At 46.1% G+C, this 16,699-nt stretch overlaps 1 protein-coding gene across 1 annotated transcript; it reads right to left on the reverse strand.

Annotated features, from left to right (window-relative positions):
• Positions 1 to 282: 282 nt before the first annotated feature.
• LOC132521647 (C-X-C chemokine receptor type 2-like) lies at positions 283 to 4,046 on the reverse strand. The gene has a single exon (XM_060151298.1). The coding sequence runs from the start codon at positions 4,025 to 4,027 to the stop codon at positions 2,963 to 2,965; it is 1,065 nt and encodes a 354-aa protein (XP_060007281.1). The 5' UTR covers positions 4,028 to 4,046; the 3' UTR covers positions 283 to 2,962.
• Positions 4,047 to 16,699: the final 12,653 nt, after the last annotated feature.

The raw sequence follows: 16,699 nt of genomic DNA on the forward strand, positions 1-16,699 counted from the left end.
GACTCCTGTTTCACCCAAGGATACGAGAAGCACAAGATGATCCCAGGACATGTTTCCTTCCATAATACATGTTCAGCAGCAGGAGGCTTGGGTTGGGGAAGAAGGAAGAAATACCAGCCTGCATTTCGATTTTAGACCTTCTCTCTATGTACGCGATAAACACGAAGGGATTTATTTATTGTAAAGACCCTCATTCAGGACCTCTGCTCACTCTTGCCCAACCTCTCTGTAGCACTTTGGATGTTTTTTGTTGCAAGTAATGAAATACCCAACTAAAAGCAGTTTATACAAAAAAAAGACATTTAATTATCTCACTTAAGAAGTTACAGGTAGGTGGTTCCAGTGGTTCAAGTTTGCCTTTTTGGAACTAGGTTTTTTGTTTTTAATTGTGGTAAAATATACATAACGTAAAATTTACCATTTTACCCATTTTAAAGTGTACGGTTTAGTGGCGTTAAGTACATTCACATTGTTGTACAATTGTCACCACTGTCCATCTCCAGAACCTTTTCATCATCCCAAACTGAATTATGTACCCATTAAACAATAACTCCCCATTTTCCCCTTTCCCCCCAGCCCCTAGTAAACACTATTTTATTTTCTGTCTCTATGAATGTCACTATTCTAGGTACTTCATATAAGTGGAATCATATAACATTTGTGTCTGGTTTATTTCACTTAGCAGAATGTTTTCAAGGTTCATCCATGCTGTTGCATGTATCAGAATTTTATTCCCTTTTAAGACTGAATGATATTCCATTGTAGGGGTAGATCACAGTTTGTTTATCCATTCATCTGCTGATGGGTATTTGGGTTGCTTTCACCTGTTGGCTACTGTGAATAATGCTGCTATGAACATTAGTGTACAAATATTTGTTTGAGTCTCTGCTTTCAGTTCTTTTGGGTATACACCTAGAAGTAGAATTGCTGGATCATAAGGTAATTCTATGTTTAATTTTTTGATGAACTGTCACACTGTTTTCCACAGTGGCTACACCATCTTACATACCCACCATCAGTGCACAAGAGTTGTAGCTTCTCCGTATCTTTGCCAGTGCTTGGTATTTTCTTCTTTCTTTCATTCTTTTTTTTTTCTTTATAATTATCATCATAATATGTGTGAAGTGGTACCTCATTGTGGTTTTGATTTACATTTTCCTAATTATTAGTGATAAGCTCTTTGTTTATGTTCTTTGGAGAAATGTTTATTCTCTAATTCTTTTGCCTAGTTTTGAATTAGGTTGTTTGCTTGTTTGTTTGTGTTTTGCTGAGTCGTAGGAATTTTTTATAAGGATATTAACCCCTTATAGGATATACGATGTCAAATGTTTTCTCCCATTCTGTGGTTTGCCTTTTCACTCTGTTGATAGTGTCCTTTGCTGCATAGAAGTTTTCAACTTTGGTGCAGTCCAATTAAACTACTTTTTCTTTTGTTACCTGTGTTTTTGGTGTCATATCCAAGAAATCATTGCCAAATCCAATGACCTGAAGATTTCCCTCTGTGTTTTCTTCTAAGAGTTTTATAGTTTTAGCTCTAACTTTAAGTCTTTGATCTGTTTTGAGTTAATTTTTGTGTATGGTGTAAGGTGAGGGTCCACTTTCATTCTGTGCATGTGGGTATCTGATTTTCCCAGCACAATTTGGTGAAAGACTGTCATTTCCCCCATTGAATAGCCTTGGCACCCTTGTTGAAAATCGTTTAACTGTTTATGCTTAGGTTTATCCTGGGCTCTTTATTCTCAGGTTCTTTTTATTAAAAAATTAATTAATTTATTTATTTTTGGTGCATTGGGTCTTCGCTGCTGCTTGCGGGCTTTCTCTAGTTGCAGCAAGCAGGGGCTACTCTTCATTGCAGTGCGTGGGCTTCTCATTGCAGTGGCTTCTCTTGTTGTGGAGAACTGGCTCTAGATGCACGGGTTTCAGTAGTTGTGGCTTGCAGGCTCTAGAGCGCAGGCTCAGTAGTTGTGGCGCATGGGCTTAGCTGCTCCGTGGCATGTGGGATCTTCCCGGACCAGGGCTTGAACCCGTGTCCCCTGCATTGGCAGGTGGATTCTTAACCACTGCGCCACCAGGGAAGTCCTCTCAGGTTCTTTATATCCTTTGGCTCCAACAGCTCGAGTGTGTTGGGCATACTTTTCGTCTCATTTCCACAAAATGGCTGCCTTGGCACCACACAGCATATCCTATAACCATATTCAAAAACAAGAACCAAAGATATGTTTCCCTTTCTCTCTCTCTCTCTCTCACATCAGGAATACTTCCCAGGGGTTTCCTGGCCTCAGTAGACTTTGTAAGCAATGATGCACTGAAGCCAGTTCGTGTGTGCTTGTGAAAGCAGATTATTACATTTTCTAGATCTTGTGATCTCGTTGCTAAACACTGCCACCTTGAAATCGGTCATGGTGGGAGCATTTAGTTACACCACAGAACATGGTAAACGCTACAAATCAAGACTTTTTCCCCCAGGAAAGTGATTTACCAGCACACAATTTGCCTTTAATTCTTATTTATCAGAACCAGATGAAATGGCCACTGCTGGCTTAAGGAAGTCTGAGAAAGTGAGTATCTGTCATTTTCAGCCTCTCTCAAGGGAGGTAGACTTCGTTAGCCGGCAAGGAAAGGGAGAGTTGGGGAAGCAACCAATGGCGTTTGACACTAATGTCTCCCAATGGTGGGAACTTTTTGTAATCACTTAAAAGAATATCTTCAAAGAATGCCAGAAGACAGAGTGCTGTGGTCTCAGTGGTAGGATGGACTGAGCTCTAGCAGTTGACATGGTAATTACGATAAGAGGTGGGGGCCAGGGCTTTCGAATCCATAGCTGGGGGCCTAGTAAGGATGTGGCCTCAGCAACTTCCTGTAACCACAATGGGGGGCTGCCTGGACACAGGGCTGTGAGCAGCCAGAGGACATGCGGCTTGGGGCGGATGCTGAAGGGAAGGGAGGAGCCCTGCGTGCGGTCTCAGAGGGTAGTAGAGGTGTTCCCTGAAGAAGAGCCAACGAAGGAAGGCCTGCCGTCCTTGGCCAAGAACTCCTTGCTGACCAGGCCATGGATGGCCATGATCCTGAGGAGTCCGTGGCGAAACTTCTGGCCAACGAAGACGTAGATGAGAGGATTGAGGCAGCTGTGGAGGAAGCCCAGGATCTCGGTGGCATCCAGGGCCCGGCCGATGTCATTGCGGCGCTCACAGGTCTCCGCGATCACCCGGACCCTCATGAGGGTGTCTGCAACCAGGACCAGGTTGTAGGGCAGCCAGCAGAGCAGGAAGACGAGCACGACAGCAAAGATGACCCGCATGGCCCGGTGCTTCTGCCCCATGTGGGCCGCAAAGAGCGTGCGCAGGGTGAGTCCGTAGCAGATGAGCATGACCAGCAGGGGCAGGAGGAAGCCAAAGGTCTGGGGCAGGACCCGCATCACCATCCGCCACTTCGTTGTATTGGCACCCATGTCCTCGTAGCAGACTGGGCTGGAATAGGGTGGGTGGATGGCCCTTCGGAAGACGAAGATGGGCAGGGCCAGGATCAAGGACAGGACCCAGATGCCTAAACATATGAACCTGACCCAGTGCCGCTTCTGGGTCAGCATGCGTGTGGCATGGACAATGGCCAGGTAGCGGTCCACGCTGATGCAGGCCAGCAGTAGAATACCACTGTAGAAGTTGACTTCCTTCAGGAGTGAGACCACCTTGCACAGGGCTGTGCCAAAGATCCAGCCCTTTGCCTTGGAGGTGGCCCAGACAGGCAAGGTCAGGGCGAAGAGCAGGTCAGCCATGGCCAGGTTCAGCAGGTAGACATCGGTGACGGAGCGGCCCACCCGGCTGTATAAGATGACCAGCATCACCAGGGAGTTTCCCAGGAGGCTCAGCAGGAAGACCAGGGCATAGATGACGACCACGGCATACTTGTTGATAACCAGAGATTCCGGCTGGCATGGGGCAGAGTCTGGTAGAATAGAGGGCAGGTCAGTGTTGTAACTGTAATTACCAAAATCTTCGTCACTGTAGTTTTCCCAGTTAAATCCTTCCATATTTGAAGTAAACTTAATTTCCGGCCTAGAGAAGAGAGACGAGGGTTACCGCACAATAAATCTCCCCAGATTCTAGTCTGTCTGCTCACAACATTTAGATAGGATTCTTTGTGTTAGCTTGTATATTACATGGAAGTAACTTTCACTTCAAGGAATGGCCAGAGCACTAAGGTTTGGGAGACATATTTAGTAAAAAATGATACATTTCACAAAAAGTGTCCAGTTCCCTTCAACATCAGAGAGACGTTCTTATCACTTTCCATAACACTGCTATCACCCAAACCATTGTTGAAACGTCCCCTTGGATAATCCCTACAGAACATGTCTTGGATCCTCGGTGGTGGGCATCTCTGACTATTGAGGCTGATTTTAATGTCAGAAACATGAGGTACCACCGAGTTCTCAATCTGGGGGACTAAGCAGGCAATCCAATTGTATTAGATCCCTAGGAAAAGCTCATCAAGGCTTGACTATAAACCTAAGAGATGAGTCCCTTTGTCCAACTTTCTGAAAGGTGTTTTAAAAGAAGTGTTCTGGAAAAACAGTCTGAGTGATAGCAGCGTGGAGTTTCAGGATGCTCGAGCTAAGAGAAAGTTGACTCCACTAGTACAGCCCAGCATTTTTCTGCTGAGATGTGTGGGGCCTGCTCGGGGCATACTGATGTAGTTTGAAAAAAATATATTAAAAATCATAAGCAGGTGGCTGACTGATTCTCCACATGGGTGGAAATGTAACAGATTATCTTGGGAGCTCTGAACAGGCATAGTCTGCCATGTAGGGGTGAGCAGAGAAAGGCAGTATGTTCCCAGCCTAAGGAGGAGGGGCAGCAGGCAGCAGAGAAGGCAGGTGGAGATACACGATCCTTGTTTTGGTGGCTTTTGAGTCCTGCTGGGGACCCTTCCTGCCTTGCTAGTGAGTTCCTTCTTCCAGACCTGACTCTCCAGCACACCTAGCTAACCTCTGTGGGCTCTGCCCTTGTTATGGGGGTAGCAGAGAGCCTTCTTTTGGGGGAAGCTGCAGCCACCCTGAAAGATTAACCCAGTTTGCAAAGAGGAAGTAAAGTGACCAGCTACTGAATTAGCTTCCTTTTGAACCACAAAATATATCAGCATCATACCATTTCTTTATAACAAGATATGGCCATCCTGTTACCCTATGCCAGTCTGTAGCCCACCTCAACATGGAACCCTGTGTTAAAGTGAAGAACATAAAGTAAAAAGGCTCAGGACCTACCTCACACTCACTAGCATGATCATAATTTAAAAAGAAGGACTATGACGATGGTGATGAGTATGTGAAGAAGTTGAACCCCTCATACATTGCTGGTGGGAATGTAAAATGGCGCAGTTGCTTTGGAAAACGGTTTGGCAGTTGTTAAGAAAGCTAAATGTAGAGTTACCATACGACCCCGTGATTCCACTCCTAGTGTACCCAAGAGAATAGAACACATACGTCTGCACAGAAACTTGTATGTGAATATTCTTAGCAGCATGCAGCGAAAAAGTGGAAGTAATCCAAATGTCCATCAGCTGATACACAGACAAGCAAATTGTGGCATACACATACAAGGGAACATTATTCAATCACAAAAATTAATGAAGGGCTTCCCTGGTGGCACAGTGGTTGAGAGTCCGCCTGCTGATGTAGGGGATGCGGGTTCGTGCCCCAGTCCCGGAAGATCCCACATGCCATGAAGCGGCTGGGCCCGTGAGCCATGGCCGCTGAGCCTGCACGTCCGGAGCCTGTGCTCCACAATGGGAGAGGCCACAGCAGTGAGAGGCCCGTGTATCGGAAAAAAAAAAAAAAAAAAAAATTAATGAAGTACTGATACAGGCTACAACATGGATGAACCTTGAAAACATTATTCTAAGTGAAAAAAGCCAGACAAAAAAGGCTTCATACTGTATGATTCCATGTATGTGAAATGTCCAGAAGAGGCAAATTGTTAGAGACAAAAAGTAGATTAGTGGTTGCCAGGGGCTGGGGGCGGGGGAGTGTTACTGAGTACAGGGTTTCTTTTTGGGGTGATGAAAGTGCTCTGGAATTAGACAGTGGCAATGATTATGTAATTTTGTGAATATAGATCTTCCTCAACTTATGATGGGGTGATGTCCCAGTAAACCTATCATAAGTTGAAAATATCCTAAGTCGAAAACGCATTTAATACACCTAACCTACTGAACATCATCGAGTAGCCTAGCTTACCTTGTATGTGCTCAGAACACTTACATTAGCCTACAGTTGTGCAAAATCATCTAACACAAAACCTATTTTACAATAAAGTGTGGAATACCTCAAGTAATTTATTGAATACTATACTGAAAGTGAAAAATAGAATGGTTGCTTGTATGGGTAAAGAATGGCTGTAAGTGTATCGGTTGTTTATCCTCATGATTGCGTGGCCGCTGCCCAGCATCATGAGAAAGTATCCTATTGTACATTGCTAGCCTGGGAAAAGATCAAAATTCAAAATTCGAAGTACAGCTTCTAGCTAAGGAGTATCACTTTTGCACCATCATAAAGTTGAAAAATTTTAAGTTGAACCATTGTAAATTGGGGACCATCTGTATACAAAACCCCACTGAATTGTATACTGTAAATTGGTGACTTTTTTTTCTAAAAAATTTTTTATTGAAGTATAGTTGATTTACAATGTTGTGTTAGTTTCAGGTGCACAGCAAAGTGACTCAGTTACACATACACATTACATTCTCCTTCAGATTCTTTTCCATTATAGGTTATCACAAGACACTGAATATAGTTCCCCATGCTATGCAATAGGTCCCTGTTGTTTATCCATTCTACACACAGTAGTGTGTATCCGTTAATCCCAAACTCCTAATCCATCCCTTTCCCCTCCATTTCCCCTTTGGTAACCATAAATTTGTTTTCAATGTCTGTGAGTCTCTTTCTGTTCATTTGTATCATTTTTTTAGATTCCACATATAAGTGATATCATGATATTTGTCTTTCTCTGTCTGACTTACTTCACTTAGTACGATAATTTCTAGGTCCATCCATGTTGCTGCAAATGACATTTTTCATTCTTTTTTATGGGTGAGTAGTATTCCTCTGTGTGTGTGTGTGTGTGTGTGTGTGTGTATGCACATAAGATGACTTTTATAGTATGTGAATTATATCTCAATTAAAAAAGATTAATCAAAGATATATAGGCTTGCAAAGGAAACACAAATATTAAAACAACAATATCATCATCATCATCATCAACAACAAAGGTCCTAGGAAGCTTTTCTCTTTAGCAGAAGAAACTGTTACTGTCAATCGTACATAGCAAAAAAAGCTAAGTGAGGTTAGGGAAACTGGAGAAACAATGCCCCTTTTCCCTAGAGTGAGAGAATTCTTAGCCTTCACCTTCCTGAGAAGGTATTTCTCCCCTAAGTGATGGGAGCCAGATAAATTGCCTTCTCAGCACACGGGTACCACAGATAGAGCAGATTAGATCAGTCTGTGAACCTAAACGATGTGATGATAAGGATGGGGCCCAGTTGGCCAGGAGGCAGGGACGGTAGTGAGAGAGGTGGATAGTACAGCTGGCTCAGCCAGTGGTGCTGACAAAACCTGCGTGAAATCACTGACTCTGCAGCCCCAAGGTCAAGAGCAAGTTTGCTCAGAAGCCCAGGGTAATGTCTAATGAAGTCACAAGGTGGGTCACTTCCGGGAGCAGATGATCAGAGGTGTTCTTAAGGGAACCCATGACCTAAGAGAAGACCACCTTTGCGAGTGGTTACAGAGCATGATGGATGCAGAGAACTTGTGCCCTTAGAGAGGAGAACCCCACATTTACAAGCATTGGCCGCGAGAAGGCAGAGCTGCGGCAGCCGCAGAAGCTGCCTCTCAGAAGAAGCAGCAACAGCGAAGCATGTTTCACAGACAAGTCCTCATTCTGGATAATCCAGCGCTCGGCTGTGCCGGAGCTGGGCTGGAGGTGTGCGGGCGAACTCCCGCTCCCAGACGTGAAGTCTCAGCTTCAGGGTGCAGAGGGAGACCATGCAAGTTAGGACAGAAGGTAGAGAACTCAGAAACGGGAACCAGGCCAGGGCAATGACCTCCAGCCACTGGAGGGTGAGGGAGGGGAATGTTTCGTTGTTGTTTGTTTGGTTTTTAATTTACCAGTCTCTGGTGAGGATGTTTTGACGTTAAAGGGAGAAACTAAGGGAAGGGAGATACACATCTGAGACCCACTTTGTGCCTCACAGGTACATGGTCTCGTTCGGCAGTTATAAATAGACAGTCACAGCAAGGCTCAGAAACCAGCCTGTGGTCACAGAGTCTCTTAGTGCCGCAGCCCGGATTCCAACTAGGTGTGCATGGCTTCACACGCTATTTTCAGTCTACAGATCTACTTCTCACAAAAAAAAAAAAAAAAAAAAAAAAAAAAAAAATCACAGCTCATGTAACAAATATAGCTGTAAGCTAAGTTCTTGAGATATCATGAAGTTAACCTGGCTCTGGTTCGCTCCCATTGTTTGATGTTTTGTGCATTGCTTTCTTTGCTATTCCTTAGGTCCAGAACGAGAGAAACAGCCCTTACAGGAATCAGAAACCAAATGCCCTTGAACTGACTGGTCCCTGCTGACCACCCAGTCATGTTCTCGGTAACCGAGCAGGAGATCCCCTCAGTGAATGAAACTCCCAGCCCCTTAATGACTCATGATAGTTCAAAAACTCATGGAAAGGATGATTCTAATTTACTTCATGAAAATGCTACATTGACAAAAGCCCAAACATTTAAGGCAATCTTTTTAACAACGGCAACACAATAATAACAACAACAAATTCAAGGTTATTTGTATACAATTCCAGTGTCCTTTCTCTCTAGAAATATAATCCACACATATTTACATTTAATATAGGGGAAGAGGGCCTCAGTAGTATCTGGATCTTCCTCAGACCCAATCCTAGCCAAGGCAGGGAGAGCCGGCTGGGTCTGTAAGAGAAGGCGGTGGGCAGCCAGTTGCCCTAGGTGCTTGTTGGACAGAGGTGTAGGGAAGAGGGGCAGAACCTCTCCCTTTGGGGATAGGGAGGCCTAGAGAGAGAATGGAGAGACTGAGGAGTGTGGGGATAAGTGGAGGGGATAAATGGAGGCTGGGTGTCAAGGGGGGACAGAGAACAGAGACATTCTGGAAGGGTGTTCCAAGACTTACCAGGATTCTGGGCTTGTCACCTGTGGGACACCTCCAGGAATGCAGATGTGCCTGACACAAAGGGCGGCAGTGGTGAGAACACAGTGGAGGAAGTGAGTGGTGGATTAGATTGCTCAACTCTGGGGTGGAGCCCCTGAGGGTGTGGGATGCCTTTGATAGCTTGAATAATTAATTCCCAGGTCAACTCTTTGATAACTAGTAGTCATTTTATTAACTGGCAGAGTTCACACTGGGAAGGGGCCTGTGGGGTTTTCTAGCCAATCTTTCCATTTCACAGATGAGGAAACTGAGGCCCACCCAAAGGAAGTAGTTGGCCCAGGACGGCACGGATTTCTCTTATCTTTGCCCTGAGCTCAGCAGCCCCTGGCTCTTTCAGCCACCCTGTCTGACTCTCCCCACAATCCAGCTGTCTTGGGCACCCCACGCTTACAACCCAGCAGCACTACTGCTCTTAAACATCTTTCCCATCTCAAAGGGGAACAGCTCTTTAAGGCAACAGAAACAGAACTAGCTTCTGGTGCATCTGGTGGCTTTCTTCCCTGGACTTAATGCCTCTTGTCTCCACCCCATTCACCCTGGGCATCCTTAAAGCCTCACAGATTCCTTCTCCATGCCACACCCCTTTGAGAACTCCCATCCCCAAATGGGGGCCCGGTTCCACCTCACCTGGTCTTTCACCTCCCTCCCCAACCATCTGCTCTGACCGCATGCCTCTCTTAGGGCATTGCTATTTTTTCTTAGCTTGTCCACTTGGAATTGGATCTGCAGTAGCTACTACCTTTGGAACCAAGACCATCTAATTTGGAAAGAAAGCCATTTGGTAAAAGTTAAAATCCCACCCAAGTTCAAATACATTTTTGAAAACAGTGTTGAGTGACACCAAGAATATATTTTGTCACATTTGCTGTTGATAATAATTGAAAGGATAAATCCAGGCACAGCAGTGAACACTAATTCACTGCTCCCTCCTAAGCCCCCACCCCAGTGATTGATGCCTCAGTCCCCTCCACTACTCCTTACCCTGACCTGTTGCTCCATGCATCCCAGGGACCACACAGTGCTCAAAGCCTGTGGCAAACTCATCTAAGCTGCCTACCCCTAGGAAAGAGCCTTTGAGTCTAGCTATTTAGCAAACGTTCTTTGTCACCTTTCTCTTTTCCATTGTGGAGAACACAGTGACTCCTTGCCAGGTGATGCTAAACCCAGGCAAAGGCCCAGGACACACAGAGAGAGGCCATGAGAACAGCAGTTAAGAACTCTGCTAGCCTAGCAACTCTGGGCAAGCGACTTTTCCTTTCTGAGTCTCAGTTTACTCATCTGTAAAATGAGGCCAATGATAGAATCTAACTAACTGGGTTGTGCTGAGGATGAAATGGGGGATTACCTGTAAAGCCCTTAAGACACATATAAAGCACGATGTTAGCATTTATTGTTGTGATTATTATTACTGAAATAGTTAATTAACTAATAGCATGGGTTCTCTCCCACTACATCCCCAAGCAAGAGAAAGCATCGGGTCTGCTTTCGGGGCTGACTTCCAGGTACCTCTTAATTTGCTTTAACCTGACTAGCAATAGTCACATGAGCTCTAACGTTGAGTGCCTGCTAAGGCCTAGCTTCCAGGGAAAGTGCTTTTCAGAATCTGTATCATTTAATCCTCACAACAACCCCATGGAGTGTGCACTTTCTGAATGAGGAAACTAAGACTCCGGAGTTAGGCAACTTACCTAGAGTGACGCAGATGAACTGACTTTTAAGCAGTTTTTGAGACTTTTTTTTTTTAAATCTGACTTCAAATCTGCTATTGTGTCCACTGCTGTGTGGGGCTGAGCTCCACTAAGTACCTCTCTGTCCCAGACAACTGGGTGTGCAAAGGACAGCCCAGATTTGACATTTCCTTAACCATCCTACTTCTTGATTTTCATTAGATTGATTTCATTTCCACTGAGCCCACAGCAGGCCTACCAATGGTGGGGTGAATACAGAACCGGCATCCAGTCCTGGTTCTGCTGTTAATGGTCAGGGTGAGCTTGGGCAGGTCATTTCTCTCTGTGCCTCAATGTGGTCCCCTGGAAAATGAGATTAGCCACATGTGGCTACTTAAATTTAATATGTTTGTAAATGCACTTCATATTTATACTTAAAGGGCATTATACTGTGCACTTAAAAAAATTTATTTATTTTTGGCTGCGTTGGGTCTTCGTTGCTGCACGCAGGCTTTCTCTAGTTGTGGCTAGCGGGGGCTACTCTTCGTTGTTGTGTGCAGGCTTCTCAATGTGATGGCTTCTCTTGTTGCAGAGCTCAGGCTCTAGGCACGTGAGCTTCAGTAGTTGTGGCATGCAGGCTCAGTAGTTGTGGCGCACGGGCTTAGTTGCTCTGCAGCATGTGGGATCTTCCTGGACCAGGGCTCGAACCCGTGTCCCCTGCATTGGCAGGCAGATTCTTAACCACTGCACCACCACGGAAGTCCCTTAAATTTAAATTGATTAAAATAAAATAAAAATTTAGTTTCTCATTTTAAGTGCTCAATAGCTACATGTGACTAGTGGCTACCATATTGGACAGTGCAGATACAGGACATTTCCATTACTGTAGAAAGTTCATTTGTACCGTGCTGTCTTTGTGCAGACTTATTTTGTTCCTGCAATTCACCACTTCAGTTCTCAGGGGACTCAAAGGAGGAGACTGAAGTTTCCAAATTCCTTCTATCAGAAATAGTCCCCAGCAGCCCGAAGACCGAACTGCTCACCTACCTGTTGTTGCTGCTACAGCTGCTGTGTTATTGGAGTGGCCACTGATTTCTCCTCTGTGACTCAGGGCTTGAGAGCTGTCACACCTGTTGGACAGGAAAAAAGCAAAGCAGCCTTTACGTGGAAAGTTCTGACCCAGGGCTGCTGAGGGGGAAATCCAGGAGGCCCACCAGGGGAGGTGTTCCTGCAGAGGAGCAACGAGGTCTGTTCTGGGACTCTGACTGAAGGCCAAGCCTCCTCCTGGCAATTGTGTAATGAGAGCTGGGAATTTTCATGCCTTCTTGTCTAATGGCTTCTGCAAGAGTCTGCCAGTCTGAAGGTGGAGGTTTACCTAGTTGACCTCTGTCTCGTTTTCAACGTACACTTCCTTCTTTACAAGGGAGATGCAGGCAACCCCAGCCCCCAGCTGACACGTAAGCCTGAATTTGTGTGTACCCTTTCTTCCTTCCTTCTAGGAGCAGCGTGAGAAGTATCCTTCCTTCTCTTTCGGTCCTGCACCTGGCTGTGGGACCCCACTGCACCTCACGTCCTTGAAGGTCGTGCCTTGTGCACCCTCTGCTTCTCAACCACCTCTTTCCCTGAACTTGCCTATGTCTTTCTCTCCCTCCCTCTGTTCTAGAACTCCTTTAGCGACCACTCCCCCTGGGCCCTCCATTTCACAGGCAAGCTTCTTGAAAAAGCAGTGAGCAGTTGCCTTTTCCACTTTGCCAGCTTCTTGTTCCCTGTTCAACCCACTGTAACCAGCTTCCTGCCCACTGTACTGAGGAAACAGCTTTTGCCAATGTTCCCAGTGACCTAGGGTTGCTAAATCCAGTAAACTCTTTTCTTAAATAAAGCTGTTTTAATATTATAAAAATAAACTGTGCATATTGTAAAGAAAGCAGGTGGTAAAAAGCATATAAATTAAAATGTGATTCTCTTCCATCCTTCTGTTCACCTGTATCTTGTGAATATTTTTCCAGACTTCCCCCATGCACATACAAACATGTTTTTTCCTTCTTTAATAAAATACTATTTAACTAGTTATATTGTTCTGCACTTTAACAATGTATCATGTACCTATTTCACATCAGTACATATAGATCCATCTTACTCTTTTCAGTGATGACATAATGGCCCATGGCAAGGACATACCTGACTTATTTGATAATTACCTTATAGATGAATATTTAGGTTCTCACTATGAACATTTTTGGATATTGGTCTTTGGAAACTTGTACGAGTGTTTCAGTAGCTTAAGTATAATTTTGCTGGGTCATAACTGTGCATGTTGATATGTTGATAAATACTACTCATTGCACTTCAAAAAGACTGTTGCAGTGTATTCTCCTATTACCAGTTTATGAAAGGGCCTGTTACCCTGTCTACTCATACTGTCTCATACTTGTCAATCATGGTAAAATACCTTCTCCCAGCCTGCAGTATGCTTTTTAACTGTATTTACGGTGAAATGGATACCGTTCAAGCCTTATCTTATTTGATCTCTGAACCATTTAACCCCACTGATCCCATTGTTTTCTTATTGCTCAGAGAACTTCTCTTGGTCTTATTTGTTACTTTTTTTCTCAATTCATTCCTCAAATAGGCATGTTCCTCAGAGTCTGCCTCGGTCCTCTTCTCTACCTGTTCTCCCTAGACTAGTCCTCCTGCCTCCTTGGCTTCAGCCCCAACCCAGTATGTGCCAGTGTCTCCTACGCCTATAGTTCCCAGCTCCTCTTCTAAGCTTCTCTTTAAGCTCAAATTCTTACATTTAATCACTTCCTGAATCTCCCCTGAGGTCCCACAGATGCTGCAAACTCAACATGTAGAAAACCGGTCTCACGAATTCCCTGACACGGGTGCCCCTCCTCCTTAACCCAGAAACAGGCGTGCCCCTCACGCTTGCCTTGCTCTTCCTCTCCACGAACGCCATCTCCTTAACATCTCTCTTGATTATCTCTTCCTCACCGTCTTCACTGATGGTGTTAGGTTCTGCTTTATTTTCTCTTGCCTAAACTACTGTGTTCTTCATGGGATGGCTGTGATTTCAGAGCTAGACTGTCTGTGTTAGGATCCCAGCAATGTCAGTGGTTGTAGACCTCAGGCAAGTTATTTCATCTCACGGGACTCAGTTTCATCATCTGTAAAATGGGGATAATGGGAGCACCCACTGCATAGAATTGTCATGTGGATTAAATGAGTCTATATTTATAAAGCAGTTAGCATGGTGCTTGGCACTGTTGGTTGCTGCTGCTACTTCTACTACCAACACTACCAGACCACTATTTTCCCAAATGCTCTCTGTGTCAAGTCTTTCCTCCCTCAATCCATCCCCCACTCTCTACCAGAACCATCTTCCTAAAATGTGAATTTGAGGGAACTACCTGGTAGTCCAGCGGTTAAGACTCGGCGCTTTCACTGTGGTGGGCCTGGGTTCGATCCCTGATTGGGGAAATAAGAGCCCACAAGCCGCACGGTGTGGCCAAAAAGAAAAAAAAAAGTGAATTTGATCACCCTCTTTCCCTCTTGCAACCCTTCAAAGACTCCCGTTGCCCTCAGGCAGAGTCAAATTCCTGCTGTGGCACCTGGCGCCCCTGCATCTGACCCTGTGTGCTTCTCCAGCCTTATTTCAGGCCATGCCCTCTTGTATCCTTAACTCTGGCCACAGGGAACGACCTGCAGTTCCCCCTCAGAGCTGTTCTGGTTCCGCTTGGGCCTTGGCACTCATTTCCCTTTTCTTCATCCCCACCCTCTTGGGCCGGCCAGCTCTCTCTCCTGTCCAGTTCAGCCCAGTCGTCACCTCCATGCATTGCCGCCCCCCTCCGTGCTCCTCTGCGTCCCCCGGGCTTGCCTCTACAATGGCACCAATTTCGGGGACTTACAATCATCAGTTTGGCTGCTTCCTCCTCCTTGATGTGAGGTTCTTGAAAGCAGGGATTTCATATATATAGATATATATAGAGATATATATATGAAATTTTCGTCTCCCCAAACCAGACACACACAGTGTTTGGCAAACCCTAGGTGCTTGATATCATTTTGTTGAGCACTGAATGAACTGACAAAGTGAGGAAACCAATGTACGTTAGTGCATCCGAGTGACATCTAATTTAAAGAAATAATTATGTCGCCCATATTTCCCAGGGCACCCCCAGCCTGTGAGCACAAATGAAGGCACATCAACAGCAATAACCCAGATTGCACTGTTTCAGACCCCGTGTGTTCATGCAGGGCTTACCCCCCCTGTAGAATGCACCCCAGGAATTTGGGAGAGTCTGTAGGAGGTGTCCCCCAGGGGCTCCTCTGGTACTGCTGGGCTAGACGTGTGCTCTGGACTCACCACTGGGGAACTGGTGCCCTTTCAGTGCCACGCTCTGGGATAGTCTATGGTGAGCCTTGTGGAACCTTCCGCCGGAGGGTCCCCAGAGCCTAATGAGCTTCCCAATATCTTTGTGGAGCTTCTGTGCTCTCCATTGGGCCTGGTGGGGACTCCTTGGGGGGCAGTGTTGAGCTAGAGGCTGGTCTTCAGCATTGCCCTTCCATCCCTCCCAAACAGGGGGTGAAGGTCAAGCTCCCCCATTCCTGGCCCCTGATTTCCTCCTGAGTTCTTGTCCAGGAGCATCTTGCTACCTCGTAGAACATAGGCTTCAGCTAGCTCCCCTCTCCCCCATCAGTTCCTCAGGTAAGTCTGAACTCCATGCTGGAGTTCCTACTAGAATATGATGTATTCTGCAGTAATAAGAACCTGCCCTAATAACAGTGTCTGAGCAAGTCGAACCTCCAGAAAGGGACCGCTGTCCTTTAGGGCAGGGGTGATTCTATTGCCTTGATTGCTCCGGGAGCCCCAGCTCTGCCCCTTACTCCCTCCATCCCTGCCCCCCACCTCCTCACTGCCTTTGATAAGGAGAAGTTCTCACCAGCTCTCCAGGGCAGGAACTGCTGTTACAAAACTCTTCCTCTTGAGATGGTAATGGGATGCAACTTTGGGCGGCCTACCCCAAGGGGCGGTGCATGGGCTCTGGTCAGATTGACAGGGTTGCCCAACCGCTGCAGAGGCTTGGGCAGAGGCTTTGGCAGTCTGCGTGAGGCAGAGGGGACAGAGATAGCATGCATGCCTCTTTGGGACCACAAAGTCTGCCCTGGAGCCCAGCTAGGGCAGCTAATCGCCTTGTCATACAGTGGGGCCCACACTTCTTCTGAAACAGCGTTGTCAAAAGCACCACAACTGGGTGACCACTGAATGATCATAATTCGTGTAAGACTTCTTCGGCAGTCAGGGGATATGATCTTGTACCATGGAGCTAAACGAGTCCTCATCAACTGTCTTTAATATTAAAGTCTAGCTGAGTAAGCACTGCATAGAGAGTTACCTAGATCAGCCCCTTCTTCTGGGTGCTCACAACTTGGGACCCATCCAGTCAGCATAGTGGTTGGAAGGGAAGGGCAGAAAGGCTCAAGCCTCCCCTCCTGCCCCCCAAACCAGACACCCTGGGGAGTAACTGGGACTCCCACACTCTCTTGGTGGGAAGGTACAACGTACAATCTCTTTGGGAAATAACTCAGCCATTTCTTTTTTTTTTTTTTGTGGTACGCGGGCCTCTCACTGTTGTGGCCTCTCCCGCTGCGGAGCACAGGCTCCGGAAGCGCAGGCTCAGAGGCCACGGCTCACGGGCCCAGCCGCTCCGCGGCATGTGGGATCTTCCTGGACCGGGGCACGAACCCGTGTCCCCTGCATCGGCAGGCGGACTCCCAACCGCTGCGCCATCAGGGAAGCCCTC

Source organism: Lagenorhynchus albirostris, chromosome 6 (assembly GCF_949774975.1).
Source record: "Lagenorhynchus albirostris chromosome 6, mLagAlb1.1, whole genome shotgun sequence".
Classification (NCBI taxonomy): Eukaryota; Metazoa; Chordata; class Mammalia; order Artiodactyla; family Delphinidae; genus Lagenorhynchus; species Lagenorhynchus albirostris.

Coding starts and splice junctions, on each gene's coding strand:
- LOC132521647 (XM_060151298.1), bottom strand. CDS start 4,027: ATGGAAGGATTTAACTGGGAAAACTACAGTGACGAAGATTTTGGTAAT.